This window comes from Amblyraja radiata, chromosome 19 (assembly GCF_010909765.2).
Source record: "Amblyraja radiata isolate CabotCenter1 chromosome 19, sAmbRad1.1.pri, whole genome shotgun sequence".
Lineage (NCBI taxonomy): Eukaryota > Metazoa > Chordata > Chondrichthyes > Rajiformes > Rajidae > Amblyraja > Amblyraja radiata.
In genome coordinates this window covers 34691676-34716426 of record NC_045974.1, presented here as the reverse complement: position 1 = coordinate 34716426, position 24751 = coordinate 34691676, and the positions used below count along the sequence as shown (strand labels likewise).

The 24751-nt window shown below is 41.8% G+C and overlaps 1 protein-coding gene across 1 annotated transcript in view; it reads right to left on the bottom strand.

The window, feature by feature from the left end:
* Nucleotides 1–24751, bottom strand: part of LOC116984113 — a 98382-nt gene that overhangs the window by 5894 nt on the left and 67737 nt on the right. The window contains exons 20-26 of the mRNA XM_033038205.1: nucleotides 16930–17019; nucleotides 14899–15018; nucleotides 10059–10264; nucleotides 8712–8792; nucleotides 8527–8604; nucleotides 6536–6699; nucleotides 3041–3157 (exon numbers count right to left, since the gene is read on the bottom strand). Coding sequence (XP_032894096.1) covers nucleotides 3041–3157; nucleotides 6536–6699; nucleotides 8527–8604; nucleotides 8712–8792; nucleotides 10059–10264; nucleotides 14899–15018; nucleotides 16930–17019 — 856 coding nt within the window. The remainder of the gene's footprint in view (nucleotides 1–3040; nucleotides 3158–6535; nucleotides 6700–8526; nucleotides 8605–8711; nucleotides 8793–10058; nucleotides 10265–14898; nucleotides 15019–16929; nucleotides 17020–24751) is intronic.

Below are 24751 nucleotides of genomic sequence, written 5' to 3'. Positions count from 1 at the left end.
TGAGGCCTCGAGTACGCGGAGACCACTCTCGAGCATGTAGGAGAGTTACGAAGACCTCCTACGACCTCGTGTCGACCATGCTGCGGCGGCAAACTCATCAGAACTAGCGGATAAGGTCTCCCAAGTGGGACAGGCCCTTTATTATGAATGTATTTAAAATACCAAAGAATAATAGAAGATTCAACAAAATAATCCTCCCCGACTGACGGCCACATTTAAAACATTAGTAAGTCATGAGGGCTATTTTAACACCTATGATGCTCATGATTTTGTTCTAATGCGACTCTAGAATGTACGTTAACCTCCCTGCCTGACTGGCGCCACCACCGCCTGAGGCTGGTTGACGAGAGGGAAAATGTCGGGGCGAGTCCGCTGGCCGTCCAGTCTTCAGTATTATCAACTTTTGATAGCGGTGCACGTGGCTTTCCGTTTTGAAGTTGAGTTTGAGAATAGTTAAACAGCGTATTTGTTTGACTAAGAAAACCAAGAGAACGCTGAGGAAGAAAAAATAGTTTTTAATGAGGGTTGGGAACTGCAATGTTATCTTGTTTCTGCTAAAGATAAGATGATTTACTTGCTTTGTGATACTGCAATATCAACATTGAAGAAATTCAATGCTCATTAACATTATGCCACTCATAAGGTCCACAAATATTTCAAATTAGAGAGTGAGGCGCGAAAGGTTGCATTGCAGAAATTAAAAGATGAAAAGCAAAGGCAAAGGCAGTTATTTCAAGACCCAGAAATAATGCTACTGAAGCAACTTATAAAGTAGCTTATATACTCTGGGGGGGGGGGGGGGGGGGGGGGGGGGGGGGGGGGGGGGGGGGGGAGGGAAGCCATTTAGCGATGTAAAAATCGTAAAAGATGCTTAGACCCCGATAAGGTTTCAAAGTACAAACAACTGCCTCTTTCAAGGTGAACTATAATTGATCGGCAGAATGAATTAGCCCCCAACGTAACAGAACAACTTCACTCAATACTCCAGAAGGAAAATATATATTTTTCAATCACTTTGGATGAATCAACTGATACCACTGATTCGGTGCAGGTTTTATACTCCATTGGAGCCATAACAGAAGATTTTCTTTGCTACGAAGAGTTACTTGCTTTGGGCCCTCTTACGGGTAGAACACGAGGAATAGATTTATTTCAACAACTATCAAGATAAATGTCGTGAAGTTGGACTGGATTTGGTTAATTTAGTGAGTGTATGTACAGACGGTGCACCTTCCATGACAGGAAAACGTGAAGGGTTAATTGCACAGATAAAAAAGGTATCATCAGATCCAGATGCTCTAATTTCTTTTCATTGTGTCTTACATCAGCCAAATCTCTGTACTAAATCTACTATTTTAAGTGACACTTTGCAACAAGTTATAAGTATTGTTAACTATATTCATGCAAATGTAACACAGCATCGTCAGTTTCGTAATATGCTAAAGTTGGACAATGAGGCATTCAGTGTGGATTTGCCGTATCATTGTAAAGTGCGTTGGCTATCGCATGGACAGGTGCGAGAACAGATAGTTAAATTTCATGAAGAACATAATCAACAATGTGAATTATTAAAACAAGATTTCTATAGAAATACTGCATTTCTGTGTGATATCATGTTTAAGCAAAATGACTTGAATGTTTTTTTGCAAGGTAAAACTAAGTCTATATATGATACTAAACCAAGGGGGACCCGTTGGGTCCCGTCCCCTCGACACGTGGTTGCAGGGGGGGGGGCCTGCGGCGTCACACACACACTATCCACCCCACAGACACACGGGAGTGGGGGGAGAGGGGGAATAGGGGGGGGAGGGAGGGGAAGGGGGAGGGGGAGGGGGGAGAAGAGAGGGGGAGGTAGGTGGAGGAGGAGGGGAGGGGGGCTGGAGAGGGGAGGGGTGGAGTGGGGGAGGGGGAGAGAGAGGAGGGGGAGGAAGGAGGGAGATGGAGCGGGAGAGGGAGAGAGGGAGAGTAGGGGAGAAGGGAGGTGGAGGGGGGAGGGGAGAGGGGGAGGGGAGAGGAGTGAGGTGGAGGGAGGGTGGAGGGGGAGAGGGGGGAGAGAGAGGAGAGGGGGGAGTGGGGGTAGGGAGGGAGGGGGAGGGGCAGGGCACTGCTCTGCGGACGGCCGGCCGAGTGCGAGTATTGACAAAATCAGGGACTGCTTATGTTGACAGTTTGCAGGCAGGCGATCATCGAATTGATGTATCGCCAACTTTATCAATGGAGCGCTCGACCTCCTGCGGCAACCAGCGTTCGCGGAGGGCCTCCAGGGTCCCCGTGTTACCTCTCCGGGAACACTTTTTTAGTGTGTTTTAAAAGTATGTGTTAAAGTTCTCTGGTTTGATTTATGTGGGGGGGTGGGGGGAGGTGGTCGGGGGGAAACTTTTTTCAATCCCTTACCTGGCCAGAGATGCGATTGTTTTCCGGATCATATTTCCGGTCGCTCTGCGGCCTAATGTTGTGGAGCTGGCGGCCTTGCTTGAGACTGACTTTGAGCCCCACTCCAGGGCCGTGGAGCTTGCCTGGGATCGATGCTCCAACCGCAGCCTATGGATTTCAACATTGAGGAGCTCGCAGTCTCGGGTAGAGAATGATGTTGGGAAGCTCCAAAGTCACAGAAGGTTTGACTAGCCCCGACCCGGGGTCCGATCACCCGGCGCAGGGAGCTGAGATCCCCCTGAATCGGGTGCATCATCGCCCCGACGTGGAGGGCCCGACCGCCGGCTACGGCCCAACAACAGAAGATTCGAGTGCCCCGACCGCGGGAGAAGAAAGAAGGGAAGAAGATTTAACTTTTTTTGCCTTCCATCAGTGAGGAATGTGGGGGAGTCGCTGCGATGGATGTTCATGTTAAAAAATGTATTTGGGTGTCTTGTTGCTCTTTATTGGAATGACTGTATGACAAATCAAGTTCCTCGTATGTTGGAAAACATACTTGGCTAATAAAGTACTGTTATGATTATGATACTGGATGCCCCACCCAAGAGTTATGCATTATATTTACTCAATTTTGCATGCTGAAGTCCAAGAATAAAAATAGACTTACCCTTGAATACAGAAATTATCTCCTCAGTAAATAATCCACTATCAATCCATTCATGATAATCTTGTATTAAATCAAATGCACTGAAACCTTGATTGTTCTTTTCCTTTATATTTACCCCTGGAGAAAAATAAAACATCCATGAAAGCTGTAAGTAGTCACATTCCTGTCATGACTCTTTAAAATCCACTCCATCCTATTGATGCTAATGATGCCTCTCTGTGTGCAGATGCAACAGTTATCTCAAACAATTCTAATACGTTTATCATAATGAGGAGGAAAAAATCATTCACATTTGGCTTGGATATTCAAACATCTGCCAACTCTTTACACGTAAGAGTAAAGTGAGGAAATGTTTCTACATGGGTGAAATAATAGATGCTTGGAATGTCTCTGAATGAACAGTAAACAATATTGTTAGTTTTTAATCTGATTTTGTGATTTTTTTGATAAAGAAATCAATGGATATGGAGCAACGGATATATGTGGATTGTCACTAATCTACCATCATCTCACTGTCAAAGAATAGACTTAACAAGCTAAATGGCCCACCCCTACCCCAGTCTTGTGGCAGCAATTTGTAATGAATAAATCGTAATGACTTCCAAAGTCCCTTTCCATTATTTTAGCAGCGCAGCCTTAATTCTTTAGAGATACAGGCCCTTTGCCCACCGAGTCCACGCTGACCATCGATCACTCGTTCACACTAGTTCTATGTTATCCCTACACATTAAGGGCAATTTACAGAGGCCAATTAACCTACAAACCTGCAAGTCTTTGGGATGTGGGAGGAAACTGGAGCTCCAGGAGGAAACCCACGCGATCACAAGGAGTACGTGCAAACTCCACACAGGCATTAATGGCCCTGTCTCACGGTGCGAGTCCACCCACGAGTGATCCCGAGTTTAAAACAAATCAAACTCGTGGTAACCACGTAGAATTAATGTAGCGGGAATGTCGGAACTCGTAACGTTGACGGCAGGTACTCGGGAACTTGTTAACTCGTGAAAGTCTTTCAACATGATGAAAGATTTCCAAGAGTCAAATTTACTCTTGAAGTAAAAATTTTAAACTTTTAAACTCGTTGTAAGAATATAGTAGCCTGTGAGTTTACCATAGTGACTCGTGAGTCTACCGCGGGCACTCTTTAACTCAGCGGGACAGGCAGCATCTCTGGAGAGAAGGAATGAGTGACAGGATGACGTTTCCAAAATTCTGCTGCGTCTTTCTGTTACTCCAGCACCGTGTGTTCACTTTTTGTCAACCAGCATCTGCCCTTTCTTGTGTATGACATTATTTGTATCCGTGGCAGTTGATTGTCGCTCCCTTCAGTTTCCCAGGGGGTCGGGACGGGACTGGAGTTGGGAGGGACAGGTGTGGGGAGGGGGGGGAGGGGGGAGGGGAGGGGGGGGAGGGGAGGGGAGTGGGATGGGGGGAGGGGAGTGGGAGGAGGGGAGGGGGGGGAGTGGGGGAGGGGAGGGGGGAGGGGAGGGCAGTGGGGTGATTTAGTACGGGAGACAAGTGTAGGAGAGGTGCACTGACTGTGTGGGCAGACACTTTGGCAGTGATTGCCCATGGGGTTCACTGTCGAGGACCTCATAATGCAGAGCATTATAAACAGTGGAGCGATTAACCCTGGAAAGGGGGGAGACTTCTCTCTGAGTTGGACCCAGAAAACTAAAGCAGGCTCACGTAGACTTATTTTCTTGAGGTTATTAACGACAGATAAATTGATGGGAAGGGTTTAGAGGGCTATGGGCCACATGCAGGCAAATAGGACTACCTCAAGACGCCAATTGGGCCGAAGGACCTGTTTCCGTGTTGTACAGCACCATGACTAAGGGCTATCCAGTGGGATTGACATGTTTCGTATTTTTCCTTTCTAAAGATGCAGTGTATTTTGGTGACTATTGCACACTGCAGACCAGAAGCGTCTTCGATACCCAGATATACCAGATCCACACAAAATCTTTTTTTGCGGCAACTGTTTATAATGCTCCCTGCATTATGAAGTCCTCGACATGGGCAATCACTACCAAAGTGTCTGCCCACACAGTCAGGACACCTCTCCTACACTTGTCTCCCGTACTAAGTCACCCCAACTCCTCCCCTCCCCTCCCCCCACTCCCCAAATGTTTGATTTGTTGATTTGTTTTAAACTCGGGATCACTCGTGGGTGGACTCGCACCGTGAGACAAGGGTTTAACTGAGCTCCGGATCAAACCCATGTCTCTGGTGCTGTGAGGCAGCAGCTGTGCTGCCCAGTTTGTGTATAATATCCTAACTGCAACAATGATTTGGGCAGTTTCATCGTTCTCCTTTCTCTTCCTTCCCTGCACCATGAAAACCCTTGTCCTCACCTCACACAGCACAAAGCTGATATTGAAGGAGCCATCCTCTGCTATTTCTGCTACCACCAGTACAATATCAGCAAGAGCACATCTTCCATTTTCTTCCTCAAGATTCAAAGAGGACCCCCCCCCCACACACACACACACACACAAGTCACCTGAATCACTGTCCGTTCCCACTCCAGCACACACTTCCCAACACAAATGTGAGATGCATTTGCCCTTGCAGTTTCTTATTTACCATGGTTGATAGCTTCAAGCATTCTCTTCAAATAAAATATTAACTTATTTGCATTCTTCTAACTCATGCTTTACTTGCCTCACCCCCCCCACCCCCCCTCCCCACCCCCTCACCCCCTCCCAATGGAATAGATTTGGTGAATACTCTGCCGAGCATCGCAGTTCAATCCACAAGCCATAGTTTATGTCACTTTGCTACTTTAATTCATCACTCCCCACTTTGATCTCACTGTTTTTGAACTCTCACACTGTGCTGAAGGCAAGCTTGAGGAACAGTGCCTCGTCATTCTAATTGACATTTGGTAGCCTCGTGGTTTTAAATTTGGATGTGTCAACGTTAGACCTTAACTACTACAAAAAGGTGGGTTCGTTTTACCCACTGATGATGTGTTCTAAATAGTAATCCTGTTTAGTCCGAGAGGAACCATAGGTTCCGACATTTGGTGAAAATGCTTAGCTGAGGAGCCAATGGTGTGAGGTTCCCACCCGTGGGATTATGACTGAACCCTTCTAAGTCAGAATCCCACCTAAATGTAATCAACCCTAGTGTGGTGGGTCACTGGTTGGCCTGTGATCGCTAACTGGCACTCCTGGTGGTGGCCGGTGTGAAGTGCTGCTCGCTACTTCCTGGAGTGTGGACAAACGGTCACCACCTCTCTCTAGGTTATATTTGGTGTTGACCTGATAACTGACTGTCTCTTTCAGGAAACCTGACATGGACAATAGTAGGAGCCAACCAAGAGATACAGGGAAGAAAGTTAGATGAAAAAGACAAAAAAAAGTGCGAGAAACAGAGGTCGAGAACTGAATACAAAGGACAAAATGAAAGAGTTTGATTAGATTTATACAGACATAGCCAGAGAAGATTAACTCTGTTTCCAAAAAAGAAAAAAAATGCCTCCAGTACCGTGTTGTATCAGAAGACTTGCACCGTAGTAGTTTGAGGCTTGAACTGCGTAACATAGAGGCGTGGAGTGGCCACGATTGAGTATATTGACCTCAGCATTGTTCAATAGCAGTAACATCAGCAGATCATTGCAATCACCTTTAAGGGCAGCAAGGTGCAAAGCACTGTGTGGAGGAAGAGAACCACTTAATTTATAACCCAGTGGTATAAGGCATTAAGTCATAGAATATTCAAACAAACCTTAATAAAATTAGGCTCTAAGTTAATTTACTTTTTGCTGTCTATGTGAAGATAACCTAGTTGAAAGAAATGCATGATTTTATGATAAAGAGCTTTAGAGATAGCAAGAGCTCAAATAATCCAAAAAAAGTCAAAATCTATTCCTGGAAGGTCAGAAAATGTTTGTGGTTGTGGATGATATTGGACCCCCAAAAACAGTCTGAGAAAACTGACACTCTAAGGATTCATAAGGATAGATGTTTTGGAAGGAAAGAAACAACATTTGCCCCAGAGTTCTTTTAATTAATAATGAGGTGATCAAAGCTGGGTTTGAAATTGGAACATCAGCTGTTTTAGCGTATAGCATCACCTTGATAAATAAATTGATTCTTTTTTAATATTAGTCCAGAGCATAACCATGGGTGGTTTACAATTAAGGTGTCGACTGGCGCATATTAAAGAGACCACATTGCATTTTCATGAATAAAGTTTCATTTAATCACCCTGTCAAGTAGCAATCAGTTAAACAGAAATAAATAAGTTAACTGAATTATAATCAGCATTCAGTTTGCATTTGAGGTTGTGATCAATGAAAGGGCCCTTTGAGACAGATTGTGGAATATTCTGGGGCGCTTGCAATTCTTTAGCAACTGAACATGCAGGTTTGACATTCATTTCAACTGAAACTGATCTGTGATGGCTTGGAGATGAAACATTGATAATCAAGAGATGGTGTGCCTGGCTTCCCTGATGAAGAAGGCAGAGAGGAGTTGCAGTTGTCAGTTTCAGGTCTTACAGGCATGATCAATTCATGATATCCATCAACTAGTCTGAAAATTACGTGCTAAATCCAGCCTTTCAAAAGTTTTATTAACACTTACGTCATTCCTTGTCTTCACTGTCATAGAAAACAGAAAGCCACAGCACAGGAACATGCCCTTAGGCGCACCATGTCTGTGCAGACGAAGCTACTAGTCTATCTATTCACATCTGCCTGCACATGATCCATATCCCTCGTATCCCATGCGTATCCATGTGTCTGTCTAAATGTCTTTAAACATTCCTATTGTATCTGTTTTACTACCTCTCCTGCCAGTGCCTTACAGGTACCTGCCACTCTCTGTGAAACAAAACTTGCTTTGTTCATCTTTAAACTTTTGGCCCTCACTTTAAGCCCATACTCTCTGGTTTTTGACATTTCTACACTAGGAAAAAGTCTGATTATCGACCCTATCAATGCCTCTCATTATTTTGTATACTTCTATTAGGTTGCCCCTCAGCCTCTGACGCTCTGGAATAAAATGATCCAAGTTTGTCCAACATCTCCAAAAGCTAATACACTCTAATCTGGGCCAACTTCTTCTGCACCCTCTTCCAAACCTCAAATCCTCACTATGATGTGGCAATTCGAACTGCACACAATACCTGTACTCGAAATGTGACCTAAGCAAAGTTTTATACAGCTGAAACATGACTTGCCAACATTATTATACCCAACTGGTGAAGGCAAAAATGCCATATGCCATCTTTCCCAAAATAGGACATAAATGTTTTTGAAAGTACACTAAATGTACAAAAGCTTCTGCCCATTATTTAAATTTTAATGGTCTTATTTCTTACAATATTATACAAACCAATTTTCCTTCACTTTATTAATTTGCAATTAAAGCCTTAGCATTTTAAATATTAGGCATATTCATACGAGTTCCACACATCATAATTATAACCATGTTAACTCTGAACCAAAGTCATGATTAAAATATGTTCCCTACCTATCACCTTGTTTGTTGACTGCATTAATATCAATTCCATTCCTTAAGAGAAATTCCAAACACTGGGCTTTTCCTTGCCTGTACCAAAACAAGTTTTATTCTGTAAATACATGATGAATTTCTGCACTATATCAATCATCTTAAGTGCAAGCAAAGTGATACTTCAATTTATGGTGCTAACTTACGCTCCCATTTCATCCTGCAGTAATCCAAACACCAGTTCTTTCAGCTCTTCAGGTTTAAAAAGAAATCCCTTTGATTTGAGCCTGCAAATTAAATCAAAGCAACTTTAAACAATGAAGAGTAAATGGAAAAGATAAATGTGTCAAGTTTCAATATCCTACCATCTGTGCTTCTACTATTCTTGTCTTCCAGCATCTGCTGCATAATTAGGAAGTTAATCGATGTAAAACCACCCATTATAGTACTTTAAAAAAAATATGCTTAAGTGATACTGAGATTTCCCTAGGTAAAAGAAACAAGCATTTTAATACAATTACAACTGAAATGTCAATCTCAGGATGGGTTTCCGTCAGCAAGGTTAGAATTTATCACCTTCACTTCCATCTTAGCAAAAATGGCAGTGGATCTGGAACTATTGTAGTTCATTATTGGAACTATTGCAGTTCATTATCACAAGGATACAATTGCAATGTAAGTATCAAGTTTCAGGAATTTGGCCCAGTTTCGGTTAAAGAAAATAATATACAGTATGGTCAAACTTAGGAAGGAATTTTGAGACTTTGGTGTTCTCATGCACCAGCAGCCTTTGTGCCTCCAAGTTCAGGAACTTATTTCAAAACGCTGCATATTATCCTGTGGACTGTATGTTTGTGATGAATGTTTAGGATAGTTAAACAAAAGCTGATTAAACAGGCATGATGAAAATGAACCATTTGTAAAATATTGTTGTTAAGTCTTATTTGATCAACATGCAAATCGGTTGATACTGGATGCAATGAAAACATGAACCAATCAAACAAAGTCTATAGAGTAATGGCATTGTTAGAATGAGCAATAAATGAAAAGCTCAAATTTTCCGACATTGTCTGGATATCCTACCGATAGCAGTGATGGCTTAATGGTGGTTGGGTGTATTTTTACAGGTATGAAATTGTGCGGTGAAAGAGACAATGGAAACATTTTCTGAAGAGCAATTATTTTCTCACACATTCTCAAATTGATACTCATTAAGAGCGGGTGAATTAGAGAGCCTTTTGCTTAAAGTATGGTTTGTCCAATGACATATTTTTCACTGTAATTTCCAAACTTGCTAGATAGGCTGTGGGAATAAAATAAATAATGATCTTGTCAATGGTATAAGTGGTATTGTGTTATTAACTCAACAAACCATTGTTACTCAATGGATTGGACAAATGTACAACTTACACCACGAAACATGGAGACTGTGTTTCAATGGAGATCAGTATTTTCAATAGTACCGAAATAACTGGGAATGATCAATTTAATAAAGAAGCATCCAGATTTCAAAAGTTTCAATGCAATCATAAGGAAATATTGTTCAATCTTACCACTCAGCACATTCAATGTGATCGCTGGCAACGGACAGATAGAGGACACTTGGAGCTTTTGCCGTCATTAATTTTGCTCTCGTTTGTTCTTCAACATCAAACTGCAGAAGAAGCTCAATAACATCTATTCTACCTTGTATCGCAGCACAATGGATTGGCAGCAGATCCTTTTTGTTCAATATTTCTATTGTTGCCTTATGAGACAGCTAAGTACATGGAATAATTCATTGTAATTAGTTAGTAATAGTTGCTAAAGAATCTTGACTCAAGTTATTTTAGTATAATACAATAACTATAGCAATAGCTATAAAGCTGGAATTTGATCAGTTGCAGAGGCAATTACAAAATATATTTGATAGACAATTTAACTATTCTGCAGTTGGCCTCTCTTGCTAACATCTTAATTGTGTTAATCACAATGTATCAGCTTTAAAATATGTATCTGTAAACATTAGTGTGGATTGTTAGAGAAAGATAACATGATTTTCAACATCCATCACTGCAATACTTCTAACCACATATTCCGAATTATTGTCGTTATAATAAAATCGTACATTATGGACTGTACCAAATGCAAATCCCATTTAACTTATTTTACTCTGCAGAGTGAAGGTGTTATACAGGGCCCTGGTGAGACCACACCTGGAGTATTGTGTGCAGTTTTGGTCACCCAATTTGAGGAAGGACATTCTTGCTATTGAGGGAGTGCACCGTAGGTTCACCTGGTTAATTCTTGGGATGGCGGGACTGTCATATGTTGATAGAATGGAGCGGCTGGGCTTGTATGCTCTGGAATTTAGAAGTATGAGAGGGGATCTTATTGAAACGTTAAGGGTTTGGACATGCTAGAGGCAGGAAACATGTTCCCGATGTTGGGGGAGTCCAGAACCAGGGGCCACAGTTTAAGAATAAAGGGTAAGACATTTAGAACGGAGATTAGGAAAAACTTTTTCACACAGAGAGTTGTGAGTCTGTGGAATTCTCTGAGAGTGGTGGAGGCTGGTTCTCTGGATACTTTCAAGCATGGGCGGAAACTGCTTTTAAAACATGGGGGGGGGGGGGCGGGGGAATACAATGAGGCCTAACATCTAGGACAGGGGTTGGCAACCTACTGGCCGAATTCGGCCCATAGCCCAAAATCATCCGGCCCGCAGGTGTTTTTTTTTTTCAATTCGTTTTCACGACCTGGGAACTCCAGCCATTCCCGGGGCACGCAGGCGACCTGAGCGCAACAGCCAGACCTGCCAGCCGACCTGGGTGTTACAGCCAGTCCCGGGGCCTGGCGAGCCGACCTGGGTGTTACAGCCAGTCCCGGGGCCTGGCGAGCCGACCTGGGCGTGCAGGCGACCTGGGAACTGTAAGTCCTTTGGCCCACAGTGTCCGCGCCGACCAGCAATCAGCACCTATTGTCTATGGTTCACGTAAAAATAAAACCAATGCCACATGAAAAGCTTGCATCATAAAGACAACTTATTCATATAAAATTGACTGATGGTGACATTTGTGCAATATTTTTTAATTAGAACATTTTTATTGTGATCGGGTGCTAAATGTTTACTTGGCAACATAGGAGAAGGCAGCTATTTAGCCCTTTGAGCCTATTTCACTCTTTAATGAGCTTTTGACATCCATGGTCTAACATATACTCATTTATCTAATGCTCCTATCCATTTTTGATTAAAAATTGATTTTTAATTGATGAATTTCTGCACTGCATGAATTTCTGTTTTAGATTTTCAATTAACTCAATATCAGTTACTTTTGCAAGATTCCAATAACCCATGTGATATGGGTAGATCTTAAAGAAATAAGAAAGGTGCAAGGACTCTAATGAGATTATACTATAGGCCACCCCATAGCAAGCGGGGGTAAGAGGAATAGATATGTGGACAGATTACTGGAAGATGCCAAAGCAACAGGGTTGTCTTAGTGGGCGACTTTAACTTCTGCAACATTGAAACAGTACATGGATAGTCCAACCCGAGAAAGGAACATACTGGATCTTGTGTTCGGTAATAATGAGCCTGGCCAGGTGACTGGTGTTACAATGGAACAGCTATTGGGGAGAGTTATTAGAATTCCGTAAGTTTTAAGCTTGTTTTGGAAAGGGAGAAGACTGGACCTTGCCGGAAGTTACTAAATTGGAGAAATTACAATGTTATTATTCAAGAGCTCAGGAAGGTACACTGGGGGCAGTTGTTATTGGGAAAGTCCACATCTGACATGTGGGAGTTATTTAAAGACCAGTTGGTGAAGGCTCAGGACCGGCATGTTCCAGTGAGGAGGATGGATAAGTAAGTGAACCTTGGATGGTCAAAGAGGTTGTTAATTTGCTCAACAAGTAAAAGGAAGCTCGTGCAGGTTTAAGAGGATGAAATCAGAGAGGGCCTGTGAGGAATATAATGAAAGAAGGTATGAACTCATGCAGGTGATCAGAAGGGCCAAAAGGGGATGTGAAAAGGGTATGACAAGTTGGATTTAAGAAAATCCTAATGCTTTTTGTAAGTACATTAAAAACAAAAGGGTAACCAGGAATAAGATAGGACCACTCAATACAATACAATACAATACAATTTATTTGTCATTTGAACCCCATTGGGGTTCAAACAAAATGTTGTTTCTGTAGTCATACACACAAAAAAGAACCAAGACACAACACAATTTACACAAACATCCATCACAGCGCATCTCCTCCTCGCTGTGATGGAAGGCAAAGACTTATCTCTCCCCTGCACTTCCCATTCCCCTCCCGATGTCAGAGTCAAAGTCAAAGCCCCCGGCGGGCGATGGTAATTGTCCCGCGGTCATTTACGCCGCGCCGGGTGATGCAAGGACACGCTCCGGGTCTTGGTGTTGGAGCCCCCGGCGGGCGCTAGCAAAGTCCCGCAGCCGTTCCAAGCCGCGCGGGGCGGTGATGTAAGGCCCCGCTCCAGGTACTCTCCAACCCCGCAACTCGGGCGGGTGAAGTCGCCGTTGCGGAAGCCCCGAAAAGCGGTCTCCCAGCAGGGACCCACGGGCTCCCGGTGTTCCTGTCTGCCAGACCTGCGGTAAGCCTCCGAATCTCCGGGGTCAGGTCGCAGCAGCGCGCCACCACCGCTCCTCCCACTCCGAACTCGGCCAGCTCCGCGATGGTGAGTAGGTCCTCAGGCTCCACGACTGGAGCCCTAGGTCATTCCTGCTGGAGGCCGCTCCACGGTGCTAGGCCCCAACGCCAACGGAGACCCGACAGAGAAAAGGTCGGGTTCTCCGTGCAGGGGATAGATTTTTAAAAGTTTCCCCCACCCCCCGCCCCCCACACACATACCCACACACAAACACAAAAAGAATAATAAAAACTACATTCAAACGAGACAAAAAATAATAAAAATACAGACGGACTGCAGAGGCCGCTGCGACGTGAGCCGCGCCGGGTAAAGGGTACTCAAGGGTAAAGGAGGGAATTTACACTTGGAGTCAGGAGATGTAGGTGACTAAATGAGAACTTTGTATCTGTTTCCACCAAGGAGAACTAACATAGTATTTGTCTCACCAACCAGTCCCTTATAATACATTGAAAGCTTCTAAATTCCAGGGAATATACCCCGAGTTTATAAAACCTCTCATCATAATTTTTAATATAAGAAAGGTGCAAGGACTCTCATTAACCCTCAGGTATGGTATCTCTCTCAATGCATTCACTTTAACATGCCCTTCCTAGTTTGTGGTACCTGAGAACTGCTCACATGAGGTGTGGTCTAATCAGGGCTTTATATTGTTATAGCTTCTATACCTTAGTTCTCCACTCTGCAAAATATAAATATAGAATTCCTTGAGACTTTCATATTAACTTATGCACATGTCCATGTGCAGAGACTTCACTGTCCCCTTGAGTCTACATAGAATTCCAGATTTTCTCCATTCAGAATGTATTCTGTTTTATCCTTTTCAGCAGATGACCTGACATCATACTGTCACTGAAATTTCTTTGCAGTTTTTATGTACATGTTTTTTTTCTGTCTATTAGTTTCTCTTTGTAATTTAGTGTTTCCATCTTCCCCGCTTATAAAGTTGCCTATCTTAATTGCACTGCCTAGTCTGAAAGTGTAGCTTTCTGTCTGTTCATCTCAGGAACTAATGAGCACAATCCATAGTCTCAGCAGTGAGACTTTGCAGCTCCCCACCACCCCCCCACCAATCAATGTAAATACCAGTTCATTATCCATCTTTTTCTCCCACTGCACAGGCAATATCCCAGACATGTCAATAAATTGTTTTTAATTCCATGAGTTTCAACTCTAGTCTTTTAATGACCTTTAATGGGAGACTGAATCAAACTACCTCTGGAAGTATACAGTACATAACTAATATAAACGAGGCAGCTCCTCAAATTCCTGCTTTGCTGGGACAACCCTCTGATTTAGTTTAGTTTAGTTTGGAGATAACTTATGGAAACAGACCCCTTGGCCCACTAAATCCGCGCCGACCAGCGATCTCTCTACACTACTTGTATCCTACAGACTGGGGACGATCTACATAACAATTAACCAACAAACCTGCATGTCTTTGGAATGTGGGAGGAAATCGGAGCACCCTGAGAAAACCAATGTGGTCACAGGGAGAACATACAAACTCTGCACAGACAAGCATCAGTAGTCAGGATTGACTACTCTATTTCTTTTCAGCAGAGTGCCTATTCCAGTCTAAATAAAAGTTAACTTTGTCCCATCCCGATTCCCCATTAATATTTTCTTAACTGTTTGCCTAATTTTGCATTTATGCATTTTGTCACTTCACACAGTTCCGTCCATGGTGAGGATTAGTTCGTTAATGATTTGGGCTTTGAAACACACAACATTCTCACCATAAGTTTCAAACAGTCCAATCTCGCTGGCTTCTTCATTTCTCCATAGCACATCATATGTAATGGCGTATTACCATCTCCGTCTGACCAGTTAACATCAGCACCATGTTCTATCAGCATCTGAAATTTCAATATTAGGGAAATATAGTCAGCTTCTAATCATGTTAAACCAATAACTGAAAAGAGCGTATTGAAATAATAGTTCCCTTGCCGACTGAGCAGGATCATGCTGAGCCTAGCTCTATACCAGGGCTCATGAGCTCCCCTGCATTAATCCGAGGCATATGGATGACCAATTTTGCTGTCTACATGGCTGTGGGGGTTGGTGAAGGATGGGAGGGTGGCTTAGTCAGGCAGCGAGATATCATGAGGCTTCAGCGTCAAGTAGACATGAGGTGGCAAAGTCCGAGGTCGCCTGTCACCAGAGCATGAAACCAGTAGCGGAAAGCAAATCTAGAGCTGGACCATAATATCCTGCCAGGCTTTATGCGCCCAATGTCTGTGATATTCTGCGGTATTTAAGATGTTCTAAAAGAAATGTAAATAAACTAAATGTTAAAAATATTAAAAGTTAATTAAAAGCACACAAATGTGGATAAATGTGAGGTTATGTGAGGCAAGAACAAGAAGGCAGATTATTATCTGAATGGTGTCAAATTAAGAAAATGGTAGGTGCAACGAGACCTGGGTGTCCTTGTACATTAGTCACTGAAAGTAAGCATGCTGGTACAGCAGGCAGTGAAGAAAGCAAATGGCGAGAGTATTTGAGTATAGGAGCAAGGAGGTCCAACTGCAATTGTACAGGGCCCTGGTGAGACCACAGCTGGAGTATTGTGTGACGTTTTGGTTTTCTAGTTTGAGCAAGGACATTCTTGCTATTGAGGGAGTGCAGCATAGGTTCATCAGGTTAATTCCCGGGATAGCGGGACTGGCATACGATGAAAGGCTTGTATTCACTAGAATTTAGAAGGATGAGAGGATACTGTACCTTATAAAAACATATATAATTCTTCAGGGATGGACAGGCTAGATGCAGGAAAAATGTTCCCAATGTTGGTGGAGTCCAGGCCAGGTGTCATAGTTTAAGAATAAGGTAAGCCATTTAGGACTAGGATGAGGAAAATCCTTTTCACCCAGAGAGGTGTGAATCTGCGGAATTATCTGCCACAAAAGGCAGTGGAGGCCAATTCACTGGATGTATTCGAGAGAGTTGGATATAGCTCTTAGGGTTAATGGAATCAAGGGATATGGGGAGAAAGCAGGAACGGGGTACTGATTCTGGATGATCAGCCATGATCATATTGAATGGCGGTGCTGGCCTTAGGGCTGAATGGCCTACTCCTGCACCTATTTTCTATGTTTCTATGTTTCTAAATGAATATGGACACCAAAGTTAAATAAAGTTAAATAATTCACTCCTTTCCATGCCAAGATTTCTTGTTAGTCATAGCTGAGCAGTGTGGAGGGCAGGGGCATTGGCCTTCATAAATATACCCTTACACTATTGAACTATTTTGAAAAATTGTGACTTTTCATATTTTTTTCTGATTTACTATGTAAACTGATTTAAACCTATCAACCCTATCACTCTTTGCAATGTAGCTATACCATGAGGATGGGAAATGAATTAGCCTTCAATCCAACATTAAGTCTAACTATGTAGGTCTGAAGAAGAGTCCCGACCCGAAACGTCACCTATCTTTTTTTTCCAGAGAAGCTGCCTGACTCGCTGAGTTACTCCAGCACTTAGTGCCTATTTTTGGTCTAGGTAGATTGCTTTATATAATGTTGGGACTTCTAACCAGGCTGGGCTCTGCTGTTGGACCTTACGGGAGTGTTGTAATGGAGTGAAGAAACAGATGGGTCAGCCATTGGACATTGCACGCCCAGGAGCTAAAACAGAATAACAAAGTGCATAAAAGAAATTGAAGAAGAACAAAAGCAGACTTGTGATACATTTTAACCAAGGTGAAATTATCTGCAAAGAAGAAACGTCAACTTTAAATGCTTTCCATGTTAAACAAAACTAACCTGGATAGTCTCTGTATCTCGAGATCTATGTAATGCAGTTGCTCCCTTGTAATCCTGCAGGTTAACATTAATCTTCAAATACAGAAGTGTCTATAAGAAAAATACCCAAACAACATACATCATCATCATATCATGTCATCATATACTTGTTAAAAGTCTGATCTTGTACGTGTGTATGAATATGTGTGTGTATATGTGGTTGCCTTTATATCTTTGCAAAACCACTATGTGGTAACGATAACATTTTTACATATTGTGATTGACATTTCCCCTCTTGGCCGAGGTCACCTTATCTGAACATTTTATCCTTTATTTCTTGACTTATTACTGATTAAAAGTAAGAAGTTTAAAAACATCAAAAGACTTTGTATTTAAAACAACCAGATTGATGATGTCACAATGGCTCGGCTAGCAGTGATCAGCTTCATTGAAGATTTAATCCTATATTTGACGTTATTCGCAATAAAGGTTTTTAAAATGCCAACTTTAACAAGGTTTTTACATATTCTGATTCACATTTTCCCCCTCTCGGCAGAAATCACTTTCAATGAATATTTATGCTTTATTTCTCGACTTATTACTGAATGAAAATGACCAGTTTCAACTGATGACAACAGAATGGCTCGGTTAGCAGTGACGACACAGAAACACTCTGAACTTTTCACCTTAAAGGAGGGGGAGGGTAAATTGCTATTGCAACACGCAGGGGAAGTGCAATTGGATTTTTTTTAAGCCCACTGCTCAGGGAGGCAGGGTAGTGCTGGAATCTTACATTCGGGAACGGCTTTAATTGGAAAACCACGCCTCCCGTGGGGGCTACGGATTGGGAACAGGTGCGTTGGGGGAGCAGACCCAACGGGTCTAGTACTTATTAAAAGTCTGATCTTGTACGTGTGTATATGTGTGTGTATATGTGGTTGTCTTTACATCTTCACAAAAACACTACGCGGTAACGATTACACTTTTACATATTCTGATTGACATTTTCCCCTCGAGGCAGAGATCACCTTAACTGAACATTTTATGCATTATTTCTCGACTTATTCTCGACTCAATACTGATTAAAAGTTTAAAAAAATCAAAATACTTTGAATTTAAAATGACCAGCTTTAACTGATGACGTCACAACAGCTCGGCTAGCAGTGATCAGCTTCACTGAAGCTTTCATTGTATATTCCACGTTATTCGCGATTAAAGCTTTAAAAATGACTTTCACAAGATTTTTACAGTTAAAATCATTCCTGCCAGCTTCCAAAACACTTCGATACAATGTTGCGACACAGGAACACTCTGAACTTTTCTCCTCACAGGAGGGGGAGGGCGAATTGTTATTGCAACACGCAGGGCAAGTGCAATTGGAATTTTTTTTAAAGCCAACTGCTGAGGGAGGCAGGGGAGTGCTGGAATCTTACGTTTGGGAACGGCTTGAGTTGGATCACGCCTCCCGTGGGGCTACGGGTAGGGAACAGGTACGTTGGGGGAGCAGACCCGAAGGGTCTGCACTTGGTCTAGTACATATATAAATGCATGGAGAAATATTTAAAGATTCAATTAGTAATGGTGGTTCTGTGTTCAAATTGAAGCAATTTATCCAGAGTACTGCAATTCAATTCCTACAATTTACTTGAACATGAAACCATGCCTAGATGATTCTCAAAGAGAAAGCATTAAGAAATATTCATAAGTAAAATCAATAATAAGCCAAACATGTGTTTTAAGTACATAAAGAGCAAGAAGATAACAAAGGGAAGAAAAGTCTAATAGGGACAATGAGGATAACATCTCTGAAGAGGCAGAGATCTTGGCAAGATTCTTATTAGCAGCTAGGTTCACAAAAAATAGAATGATTTCAACTCAGCAATTAAGGAGGAAGACAGCAAAATATTGGATGGGATAGCCATGGTAAGAGTGGAGTTTAGCATTTATGAAAGCCATGGGCACTTGCATGGGTCCCAGCAAAATTAAAAGATTTGAAACATTTCCCATTAAAAAAAAGACTTGGAAAATACATAAACTGTTGGGATATGATGCCAGAACGGGATTGGTCTTTTTCACCTCACACAGATACAATGGCTCAAATGGCCTTCCATTTCTTTCCATTGAATTATGAGTTTGTCTGTGTTTAGCCAATCATATGTTGAGTAAAGAAGAAGCAGGAAGAGGCCTTGTGAAGTCCCATGTTAGCCAGACAATGGCTTGAAATCTGCTGAAACTTTAGACTTCATCTTCCCTCAGATTGTGACTTGTTGATTTCAACTGACTGCAGTAAAGTGCTACAAACAAATTCAATTTTGGAATTATTTGTGTTCATAATTCCTTCATGTCTTTTATACGTACAACTCAATGGTTGGTGTCTCCACCCTGGGTTATTCATGGGTTGTTTCAGGTTTTGCTGGGATCATTTCTTGGTTATCAGCTGGTTTGGTTAACAGTTCACCTCTGTTAAAGTTATTGCTTATCATCTTGCAGTTTCACTGTTCTGAATAGTATTATTAAGATTTCCATTACAGTATTTTCAAAAAATCACTTTTGAAGAAAGATTTTCTTGATGTTTAAAACAATTTTCCATCACACCAAGGAGGTAGACAGAATCTCAATTTCACATTCAGGGGAAACTTTGACATTGCTTCAATCTTGAAAATCTGTGCTGATGGGACAACCTAGATTTTGTGTTGAATCTTTGCAATGGGAGATCGCCACAATCTTGACCCAGAGACTAGAAGATCTCCAATGATTACTGCAGAGAGGAACATAAAGTCATAGAGGGGTACAGTGTGGAAACAGGCTCTTCGGCCCAACTCGCCCACATCAGCCAACAAAGTCCCAGCTGCACTAGTCCCACTTGCCTGCGTTTGGCCCATATCCCTCCAAACCTGTCCTATACCTGTCTAACCATTTCTTAATTGATGGGATAGTCCCAACCTCAACTACTTCCTCTGGCAGCTTGTTCCATACACCCACCAGCCTTTGTGTACAAACAGTACAAACTAAAATGCTGACATCTTGCACCATCTTTTCTCATAGAGAATGAAGGTTTCCATCTCATCTTAAACACTGCACAGCTTTTTCCACCACAACACATGCACCTCTGCTCTTTCACAGTAAATCTTGAGCCCAAGCCTCCACCACACTCCAATCTTTCAGGTTGTGTGACAATTTATGCTACGGGCACACTGGCAGAAAGCAAAGGAACTGACCTCATGTGAAGATTCAATTATTGTATCAGAAATGTAGTGCATTACTGTATACCTCTAGTGCACAGTATTAGAGCATAATACGCTAATACTTTTTCCACCAACTGGGCAACACAGTAGTCCTTAAAGAAAATGGAAATGCACTTTTACTCTTTCACAGTAAATACTTTTAGTATTATATTATTAATTATTAGTATTAGGGTAATAGTAATTTTAATCACTAATATTAAGTTATTAGTAATTTACTTAATTACTGTGGTAATAGCCGGGGAGGGCATGGACCAAAGCCGTTTCGGGTTGGGACTCTTCTTCAGACTGAAGTTCTCCGAGTTCCTCCAGCACTTTAGTTTGCCCAAGATTCCAGCATCTGCAGTTCCTTGTGTGTCCAGTTTTTCCCCGTTATTAGTGTTTTAGTTCATTTCCCTTCCCTTCTCTTGTTCATTTTCTGTTTCTCATTTAGCAGCAGTAATATAACACATAGTGGTGAGGGAAATACTTGCCATGGACCTCTAGTGGTGTCATAGATGCAGCCCCCTCTCTTGTTGTTGCTCCTGAGTATTACCCAGTTTCCAGAAATACTCTTCTTCCAATAACCCACCCACTATCCTTAATTTTCTCTCAATCCTATCCGCTAACTTGGTGTCCTGTAGTGTCTTTGTTAACCTTCCTTTGAAGGGATTTTCACTTTATTTTTGTTTATAAGCATCAATTATTTACCAATTATTTGCCCCATTGACCTTCAGCCCACTTCTTTGTGCACCTAGGTTTGTACCGCAGCTTGTAGTATCTATGAATGCTTGGGAAGCTGATCCTGTCTCAGTGATGTCAGTTGAGGTATGTACATTTTGATACATCACACTAGACCACTTGCTGAGGAGGGAGTTATAATGTCAGTAGCTAACACCTAGTGAAGTATGCAGATCAAGAAATCATAACATCAGTCAGTCTGTTGTGCTCAATAGATGTTGCCACTGCCAGTTAAAGCAATCTCTTAACCTTGCCTTTTGCAACGTGCGTTCAGTAGCTGGAATTCCACCCACCACCACCTTTTACACAATCATCAATCGCTTTTAGGTTGGCTGCTGATTGATTTCCACTGCTGGTACTATACGTACAAGTGTTTATTGGTGTCTAACAACTTTCTGGCTCCAGACGGAGTTGTCTTGCATAGGTTGAAGGGTATTGGCTGACTCCAAAACTTCTGTGAAGCCAGTTGATCACAGATTGGGTGCATTAGAAGTCATTCACTTTGGAAGACACGATGTGTGGGAATGGGAAGAATGCAAGGAGGCAGGAGGAGGAGAAGGAAAAGGCTCTATATATGGCCAGTTTGTGCAGGGGAATATTCTATCGGAACCTTAACAAGCAATAGTGTGCAAAATAGTTGCAAATCTGTAAGGGTGTCCACACTTAAATCTACCACCTGCGAAGATCAAGACTACAGAGTTGGGATGGGGACAACATTGCCTGTGGCTAGCCAATTGGTGCCATTCCATTATCAACATTGCATAAATAACATCCCAACGAAGGCACTGAATTTGCCAATTAATCACCCTTTGAATAAACCACAGTAGGTCCAATAATTAATGGTAAAAAATAACTATTTTAATTATGTGCTAATTGTGATCATCTGGCAATCAGTCTCTCACTCAATGCAAAGAATTAAATGCGGGGAGTCTCCTTCCTCGAGGTAATAATCCATAATCCCCCTCTCTACCCAATTTTGGAAAGATGCCTCTTTCTATAAATACATACACACACCAGAACAGCAGGTATTCTTTGTCATTAAGGTTGGCAGGACTCCCATTTCACAACATGTCTGCTCATTATCCCAAGAAATTGCTCAAATGAAATCAATAGATTAAGTCATTAATACATGGACGATAAATGATGAATGCCAAAAATTTGCCCTGGTTTTAACAAGGTTCTTTCAGAAAGTCATTGCATTGAACATAGTTGTCACACAATTCCTGAATATTCTTGTAAAACCATCCTCATATTACCTTTTCAAAATTTAGCCTTGCCTATGCTGGGAACAAAGAAAGAAATCATTTTAATGATAAGTGGTTCCTAGAATGGTTCTAACAATGGAGAGAGAAGGAATTTGCTGTCTGAGGACATCATATTAGGACATCCTATAAAGTCATATACAGCACAGAAGCAGTCTCTTTGGCCCAACCTATTCATGCCGACAAAAAATGACCATTTTATCTTGTTCCATTTGTCCACATTAGATCCATATCTTTCAAAACCCTTCCTCTTCATGTGCCTGTCTAAATGTATTTTAAATGTTGTTATTGTGCTTGTCTGAACTACTTCCATATATGCACCTCCCTCTGTGTGTGAAGAAGTTGTCCCTCAGATTACTTTTAAATCTTTCCCCTTAAATTTATGCCCTCTAATTCTTGATTCCTCAAACCTGGCTGCATCACTCAATCTATGTCCCTCGAGATTTTATAGACCTCTATAAGGTCATCCACCAGTTTCCTGTGCTCCAAGAAATAAAACCCTAGCCTGCCCATCCTCTCACTATTACCCAGCTTTCTAGTTCTGGCAATGTTCTGATAAATCTCCTCGGCATTCTCTCAGCACTCAATGCCCTGATTTATGAAGACCAGTGTGCCAATACCTTCTTTACCACCATGTTTACCTGTGATGCTATTTTCTGGGAAATATGTACTTGCCCTCTTATTCCACAACTCTTCTCAGGGCCCTGCAATTCACTGTGAAAGTCCTACCTTGGTTTAACTTCCCATATTAAAAACTTGCATTATATATCATTCACAATGTCTAATGATGGCAACTTATAGTATGGGCTAGCTTAATTTGGATGTGTCATTGTATATTCTCAATTTTCTTTTAAATCTACATTACTTCAATTAAGTCTATTTACATCAATTTTCATTGTTGTTACATAATCTCTCGTCTTTCACTATCATACATCTTTACACTTTTCTTTCCTCATTTACAACCACCTTACCTATATCTATAGCTGTTTAAAAACTTCCTTATTACAAATGAGATATATATCAATATGAAAATATGTCAGCTTCTCTCTCCAAAGATGCTGCCTGGTGTGATCATTTCAAGTTAAGTCAAGTCAAGAGAGTTTATTGTCATGTGTCCCAGATAAGACAATGAAATTTTTGCTTGCTGCAGCACAACAGAATATTGTAGGCATAAATACAGATCAGATCTGATCAGTGTGACCATATACCATAGAATAGTAAGATTAAACGAGAACTTACCAGTTCGAAGTTTGATCATTATTTTATGAGGAGTACGTTGAGGGAATACGTAAGAAGAACCACGCCAGGACGCATGCGTGTCATTCTTCAAAGCAGCGGTGTGAAATCACAGATAACTGTAATGACTGAACATAGTAAGATTAGAGAAGAAAATACCAGTTGAGTATATGATCAAGGGTGGGAGCGGAGGGCACGTATTCCCTCAACGTACTCCTCATAAAATAATGATCAAACTTCGAACTGGTAAGTTCTCCTTTAATCTTACTATTTTACTTCGGAGTCACGTGAGTGACTACGTGAAGATTTCAAAGCTCTGTGATTTCATGCCGTGGAAACGAGTCCATGCATCACATCTGCCTTAATTGACTGTGGGAGGAATTGTGTTAACATGTTTAGACATGAATCCAACATTGAAATCCATGATAATTATTTACAACAATTATAGCCCCTATTTATGGGGTGAAATTATATTACAGAACTTAAAATTGATTCTGCAAAGTTCCAGGTTTAACCACTGGTTTGTGGTAGAATAGTTGGAACATTTTCCCCTTATCCATCCTGCTGTCTCGAGGATTTGGTCCATTGGTACATCCAACTCCATAGCTGCCGATGTAGCTGCAGCCCTGGTGGAATAAGATTTGAATATGTTAGTATCCACCCCAGCTGTTGTTAAAACCTGTTTCAGCCATCTAGAAATAGTTTGAACCAACACTTTTTTGTGGGTTGTTTGTGGCTGATTAGTAGTGCCATCTCATAGCCTTAGATGTTTTTGGTGTTCTCCATATATAACAATAATTGTCTTATTATACTGAGACGATATCTGTAGGGTAATCCCTAAATTCTATTTTGAGGCCTGATGATCCCGGTCTGTTCTGTTTGACTAATTCGTAATATGAAACGTTATATTCCTGTTGAAGAAGTCATATAGTCCAGCCTTAACTTATGTATGACTGTACCCTTAGTGCCGTGACCAAAGCCATCAGCATGACTGTTTTGTGCGTCAGTCTTTGCAGGGACAGAGCTGTTGCTGAAGACCAATTCCTTAGCAACGTTAGGGCAATACTCATATCCCATTTTAGAGAGTACCTGGTTCTTGGGGGATTGATATTAAAAATTCCCCTCATAAGTTTGGTTACCAGGGGTGAGTCCCAACAGAATGACGCTCTGATCCTCGCCACAGATATGTTGAAAGGGCACTTCTGGCGCAGTTAATGGCACTGTAACTGAGCCCCTCATCATAATGGAGGCCTGCCAGGAATTCCAGAACAGACGTTATGTTCATCGAACTGTAGGTGATGGGTTTTTATGTGACAATATATCTCCCATTTCCTGATGTATACCAGATATAGTTTTTTGGTGGACTGTCTGTGGCCCGCTGAG